The sequence below is a fragment of the Akebia trifoliata genome, chromosome 9 (assembly GCF_017979445.1).
Source record: "Akebia trifoliata isolate Shusen 1 chromosome 9, ASM1797944v1, whole genome shotgun sequence".
In the NCBI taxonomy this organism is placed as follows: Eukaryota; Viridiplantae; Streptophyta; class Magnoliopsida; order Ranunculales; family Lardizabalaceae; genus Akebia; species Akebia trifoliata.
In genome coordinates this window covers 10,472,588-10,476,573 of record NC_141383.1, presented here as the reverse complement: position 1 = coordinate 10,476,573, position 3,986 = coordinate 10,472,588, and the positions used below count along the sequence as shown (strand labels likewise).

Below are 3,986 nucleotides of genomic sequence, written 5' to 3'. Positions count from 1 at the left end.
GTTATTTATTTTAAGCTGCATGGCCACCGTTGCAATGTAGGAAACTGGATATCCATTCTCAACTTTGTAATGTTAATTTATTATTTGTTTTAAAAGAAAATGATATATATATATATATATATATATATATGGGAGTGGTTCAGCAGTCCTAAAGTTTGCCTAATATTGTGCCAAACATTTTTCAAAACATGGGTTAGAAGTTTTGGAATGAGCTGTTTTTTTGTGAGGATAATCTCTACGGTGAAGAAATCATCTTTTCCAAAAATTAGCTCATTTTGAAATTTCTAACCCTAGTTTATAAATGGAAAAATCGTGGACTGTCCAATTTTTGGGACTTGATAGAGGCTCTAATGGGATTTTGGGTCCCGGAACTCAATTTATTTCTCTTTGGAGACAAGGAGATGACTCCTACGATTGAAGAGTTTGAGCGCATACTTGGCCTTTGCCAATTGCCTCGGGTGGTTGTACCACCCTTGCGTGAAAGTTATAGGAAAGAAGCGTCGGGATTCTTTGGGGTCACAAAGCAACAATTAGAACGGGTGGATGGAAACTCGAATCTCCTCAAGGTTTCTAAAGAATTTTTGCTTCGATGGCTTGGGGACATGAATTCCCAATCTCGATTTGATGTTTTGACATTGGTGGTAATGAACCAACTCTTGTTCCCTCGTAATGATGAGTATGTGAATCTAGCTTTGATAAGCGTACTTGACCAAGTTCGACAAGGTTTTAGATTGGCTCCTATGCTTCTAGGAGAAACTTATTTGTCTTTTACGACTTGTTCGAGCGGGAGAGAGCGAGTATATCATGGGTGTGCTCCATTGTTGCAGGTAATGTCCTTTTCAAATTTGGAAACATCATGATTAGAGTTGAAGCTTTTAAATTTTGAGGCATTGTGGTTAGAGTTGACTTCCCTTTTTGTGCAGCTTTGGTTCTTCGATCATTTGGCTTTAACTACTCCCATTAGTCGTCCTTTCAACGTCCATGCTGATTTAGTGGCTTTGATGAACAAACGGAAACCTCCTGTCCATTCTGGTGGCAAGTTGGGTTGGTTTGAGGGCTTGCAAGGCATGCAGATGAAGAGATACGTTGGTTAGGCACCTTCCAGCCTTCGACTTCACCTGTTCTTTCCTTTTCCCAGAGTTGTTTTGCCATACTGATTGGATTGACTGGGGCTACTCACTACATCCCTCTTCGTGTGTTGCGACAATTTGGTGAAGAACAGGGCATAGTGACTCATGGAGATTTTGGAGAGTGGGTCGGGTCTTTTTCTCCTTCTCCCTCCTCATGGCAATTGCGTAATCGGTTAGAGAAAGCTTGGAAGAACATGGTGACTCTTGATCAACCTGTATTTCTGGGTTATTCTTTTCAAAACTACCAACTTTGGATGCAACAACAGATTGCTGAGAGAACTTGTGCCACGCCTTCAGTTCAAAGGAGGTCTTCTGGCTCTCATTCCCCTGACCACCGTGATCGACTAGCGGAGATGAAGGTGTCTCATAAGCGGATTGAGAAGATTTGGCTACGTTCTGAGAATGATTTGAAGAACCAGATAGCTCGACTCGAGTTTTTGAAGAATGAAGAGTCTTCTATCCTGAGGGCGGAGGTTGATGATCTCCGGGAGAGGCTTGCTCAAGGTCCCTGTTTTGATGCCTTTGCATCCTACCTGGTGAGTCGTGATGCTTCCAACGCTGAGGTGGTAATGATGGGACAAGCTGCCCGCATTCGCGCCTTAGAAGAGAGACTCGATTCCTTCTTCATTTCTCGACGAGATATGTGATTGGCACCATTTTTTTTTTGTTATTTTGTTTTATTTTTTTTGTTTTTTTTGTTTTTTTTTGTTTTTGTGTTTACAAAATGTAATGTGAAACTTTTTGAAATGGAAGAAAAATAGGTTTTTTACTTACTTGGCCTCAGGTGTATCTATTGCTTTGAAAACATGATGTTTGAATAAGTCCTAGATTTTTCGTCATTGGCCAAAATAGTAGTTTTGAAAACATTTGAAATTTTGGTAATTTGTCTTTGTTGAATAGATATTGTAGATCCAAAATATGCAGATTTTCGAAAAACCTTTGTTATCTCGATGATATTGGTGTTTTTGCCAACTACTGAGGATATAGATGTCAGCAGTTCTCAGGCTCTTTTTAGAGTCATCCCCAGTACCCCAGTACTGGGTAAATATCGATCGAGCAATGGGACTTAGGATTTCGGATAATTTTCGCCGTTCACAGTTTATACTCATGCGGGCCAGGAGTTGTTGTTTTTTTTTTTTTTGTTATTTATTTATTTTTTTGTTCCCTTATTGCCCCTGGTGCCAGTTACGGTTTTCACCAGACCCGGTTTCCACATTTTTGCGCATCGACGCCTTTTTGGGTTTTCATCATGCTAGTGGTTTTGATCTTGCCATAGTCTGATTCTTTTACTCATAGCGTCCTTTCAGGTTTTCACTATGCCCTTTCAGACTATGCTTGTATTTTTTGGATTTTTACATTACAAATCTTGTTTGGAGCCTCAGTGTCTTTGTGGCTTGGCGACTCAAGTTGAGCTGCGAGATCGACGACTCTACTCTTGTAGTGGCACTCTTTCTTGAGTAACAGATCTAGATTCCCCTCTCGAGTTTGCTGACGACTGTTCGTGGCTCGGCAACTCAAGTTGAGCTGCGAGATCGATTACTCTACACTTCGAGTACTCTTTTTTTTTTTCGAATTTCCAACCTAGACTCCCCTCTCGAATCTTCCAACGACTAGTAAGACTTGAGGTCTGGATCAAGCTACCTGATCATTGATGCTGCCACCGCCATTATGATACCTTAGAACATTCCCTGATCTGAAAGGACTTTCGGTGGGATGAAATGTTGGCTAAGGCTAAGTGTAGTGGAAAGGTACAAAAGAGGTTAAGGTCTGAGTTTATCTAAAGTGGGCTAGACATGGGGTTCGTCTATTTTTGTTTCGAAAAGGTGATCTATGTCTCCTCCCAGCGTCTCTCGAACTTGTTTAGGCTGGAGATTTGGGTCGAGCTCAAGATCAAGTGTCCGAGTTTTTGACTTTTTGATTTTTTTTGTATTTTAGCCGTTCACAGTTTATCCTCATGCGGGCCAGGAGTAACTTGATGCTTTGATTTTTGATTTTCTTCTCTTTTTTTTTTGTTTTTTTATATTTTTTTTTTGTATTGACTTGCCCCAGTCTTAGGTTAAGAAATGAACGTGATGGCTCAAAAGGGTTGACTAGGGTTAGATAGTTGTTTTCAGGATAGTAAAGATGGCCTTTCGTCATCTCAAGGTGGGATCTTAGGCATAGTACTTCTTAACGGTGTCAGCATTGATCGGCTGAGGAAAAACTTGTCCGTCCATCTCTGTAAGGATCAAAGCTCCTCCCGTCATCACCTTCTGCACAATGAATGGTCCCTCGTAGTTTGGTCTGAATTTTCCCCTAGCATCTTCTTGTATCGGTAAGATCTTTTTCAAGACAAGATCTCCTGGTGAGAAATTTTGGGGTTTGACTTTCTTGTTGTAGGCTCGAGCTATTCGTCTCTGATAGATCTGTCCGTGGCAAATAGCTGCAAGGCGCTTCTCTTCAATTAGATTTAGTTAATCAAATCGAGCTTGAACCCATTCTGTTTCCTCCAACTCTACTTCTTTTAAGATCCGGAGGGAGGGAATCTCAACCTCGACGGGTAAGACTGCTTCCATTCCATATACTAATGAATACGGAGTTGTCCCAGTTGAGGTTCGAAATGAAGTCCGGTAAGCATGAAGGGCAAAAGGCAACATGTCGTGCCAATCTTTGTAGGTGACTGCCATTTTCTCGATAATTCTTTTAATATTCTTGTTGGCGGCTTCAATTGCTCCGTTCATTTTGGGCCTATAAGGTACAGAGTTGTGGTGAGTGATCTGGAAGTCCTCGCACATCTTGATCATATCCTTGTTTTTGAAGTTCTTAACGTTGTCCGTTACCAATCCGCTGGGAAGTCCGTAACGGCAGATGATGTTG

At 41.1% G+C, this 3,986-nt stretch overlaps 1 protein-coding gene across 1 annotated transcript; it reads left to right on the top strand.

Annotated features, from left to right (window-relative positions):
- The first annotated feature begins 350 nt into the window (after positions 1-350).
- On the top strand, positions 351-3,577 carry LOC147394276 (uncharacterized). The gene is made up of 4 exons (XM_086453266.1): positions 351-827; positions 924-1,085; positions 1,139-1,634; positions 3,510-3,577. The coding sequence occupies exons 1-4, from the start codon at positions 351-353 to the stop codon at positions 3,575-3,577; spliced, it is 1,203 nt and encodes a 400-aa protein (XP_086309392.1).
- Positions 3,578-3,986: the final 409 nt, after the last annotated feature.

Excerpts from the sequence above, each read along its gene's own strand:
- LOC147394276 (XM_086453266.1), top strand. The coding sequence starts at position 351 with ATGGGATTTTGGGTCCCGGAACTCAATTTATTTCTCTTTGGAGACAAG. Across the intron at positions 828-923 it reads GGTGTGCTCCATTGTTGCAG|CTTTGGTTCTTCGATCATTT; the intron begins GTAATGTCCTTT and ends CTTTTTGTGCAG. Across the intron at positions 1,635-3,509 it reads CCGGGAGAGGCTTGCTCAAG|GCTCGAGCTATTCGTCTCTG; the intron begins GTCCCTGTTTTG and ends TTCTTGTTGTAG.